The following is a 2003-nucleotide window of genomic DNA, read 5'->3' on the forward strand; positions in this document are numbered from 1 at the left end:
TAACAGTAGCTCTTTATACATTTCGTGTGATTTTAAAACAAGACTGGACCATTTAAAATGATGTTAAGTGCCATGAGGAAATATGCAGTAGATACCGTTATATGAAAAAAGCAGGTCTTTTCTCTGTGGAAGGAAAAAAATGTATTCATAGAGTATGTCAGTATGTCCTGTCCTGTATAGGAAATACTTAGATGCTAACTGGGTAGTAGGACTATGGGTGATTTTATTTCTTCCTTTTGTTTCTTTCTATCTTCTAAGTGTTCTGCAGTGAACTTGCATTATTTCAAGTTAAGGAAATAAAAACCAGAGTTATTATTATTAAAAACAACAACTGAGATGAACAGGGTATACCAGGGCAGGCACCACACTGGTCCTCAAGGTGGGGGCTGCTGAGGAGACAGGTAATTTAAAGGGCTTACCTGGAAGTCATTTGGACAAGGCTAGATGCTTCTCTATTCCACAGCTATGCTGAGTAATGTTTGTAGACTGTATAAATTAATGCCTTAACAGATATATGTCCATGTGGCTGTGATCAATAAAATATACAACCTAGGGCTGGAATAGGCAGTTCTCTGGTTGACTCCTTAAGATCCTTTTAACCCTTAAATTCTGAACTTCACACTCCTACTTAAGCCAATGCTAGGAATCCTGGATTCAGAGGTCTCTTCTGGCATCCAGGGTCTGAGGAAGGGGAGGAGCTTACTATCTCATGAAAAGTGGTCCTCTGGAAGGCCCAGGTGAAGCTCATGGTAGCGTTCTCCTCAATGATGTAGGTATAGGACTGCTTGCCTTTGGAACCTTTCCACGTCTCCACTGGAGTGTTGGTCCTAGAATTCACTCCCTGAACCCAAGAAAGACAAGAAGGCATGATGTCTGAGTGGCTGATGAGAAAGAGGGTGCCCATACTGCTGCCATCACAGGGGCCATTTACAGTTGGCCAGACCCAGGTTAAACTGTGATATCCCTGATGGACAGTCTGGGCCCTTCCTCTGTGAAATCACTATAATCAGAGTGTCAGTTATGATGATGCACCAATGGGGCTGAAGGGGCCAGCCCTCCCAATAGTCCTAGAAGCCCCATAGTGAGCAAAGAAAGGAAGACGTACCACCATGAAGTAGAGTTCACAATTCACAGAACAGATGGTCTCGAAGACAAATGTGATCCTGGCCACCTCTTTATTCTCCGTGTCCGCCATCACTGCCTGTGGAGGTCTGTGGGCATAGAAATTAAAAGTTCCAGAGACCAAGCAGTGCTTATTAAAGATCCCAGACAGCATTAGAGGGTCTACTGGGGGACAGGATTAAGTTCTGAGTATGTTGGAAAGAGCATGGACTAAGTCCAGTTCTGCCACCCTGGCTGTGTGACCTCAATGTAGCCAAACTGTAGTTTTCTATCTGTAAAATAGAGTTAATAATATCTTTCTATATACCTCCCACCATTGTGATGAGAATCAAAGGCAAACTAGATGTAGAAGTGCTACGTAAAATACTGTATAGCCTCACGAGCAGAGTGTGGTTCCCAGACTCAGAGCTTATTAGACATGCAGAACCTCAGGCCCCTCTCCAGATCCTCTGAATCAGAATCTGCATGTTAACATGATCCCCAGGTGATGCATATGTACACTAAAGTTTGAGAAGTACCACTGTCATAAGATGTAAATTGTCTACATTCACTTAACAGCTCAATCTCTGGGATAGTAGGAGCTTTGCCTGGGTTGGATGAGCAGATATTTCAACTTGTAATCTCTTCAGCCAAGTTCTCAGGCTGGTCCTTTTGGGGAAGAAATGCCCAAAGGGGCAGGGGAGGGTGGCAGCGGGGGAGTAGGTGGGTGAGGTGTAGAAACCTTTACTGTGGCAATCAGAATACTTCAATATTTCAAAACTCCAATACTTTGCAAATTGAAAAGTACCTTTGGGATTGTTGCCCCCCAAAAAAGTCTAAAAAGTTTGCTCATCTTGCAAACCTGGGATATATCTACTCACCTCTGAGTAATGCAAATTAAG

General features: G+C 43.2%; 1 protein-coding gene across 1 annotated transcript; it reads right to left on the minus strand.

Annotated features, from left to right (window-relative positions):
• Positions 1-703: 703 nt before the first annotated feature.
• On the minus strand, positions 704-1277 carry LOC111734890 (UPF0577 protein KIAA1324-like; the record flags this gene model as incomplete). The annotated part of the gene is made up of 2 exons (XM_023526814.1): positions 1106-1277; positions 704-841 (listed from the first exon to the last, which is right to left on the minus strand). Coding segments are annotated over exons 1-2 (309 nt in total), but the record flags the coding sequence as incomplete, so codon positions are not given.
• Between the last annotated feature and the right edge of the window lie 726 nt (positions 1278-2003).

This window comes from Pteropus vampyrus, unplaced genomic scaffold (assembly GCF_000151845.1).
Source record: "Pteropus vampyrus isolate Shadow unplaced genomic scaffold, Pvam_2.0 Scaffold8724, whole genome shotgun sequence".
Lineage (NCBI taxonomy): Eukaryota > Metazoa > Chordata > Mammalia > Chiroptera > Pteropodidae > Pteropus > Pteropus vampyrus.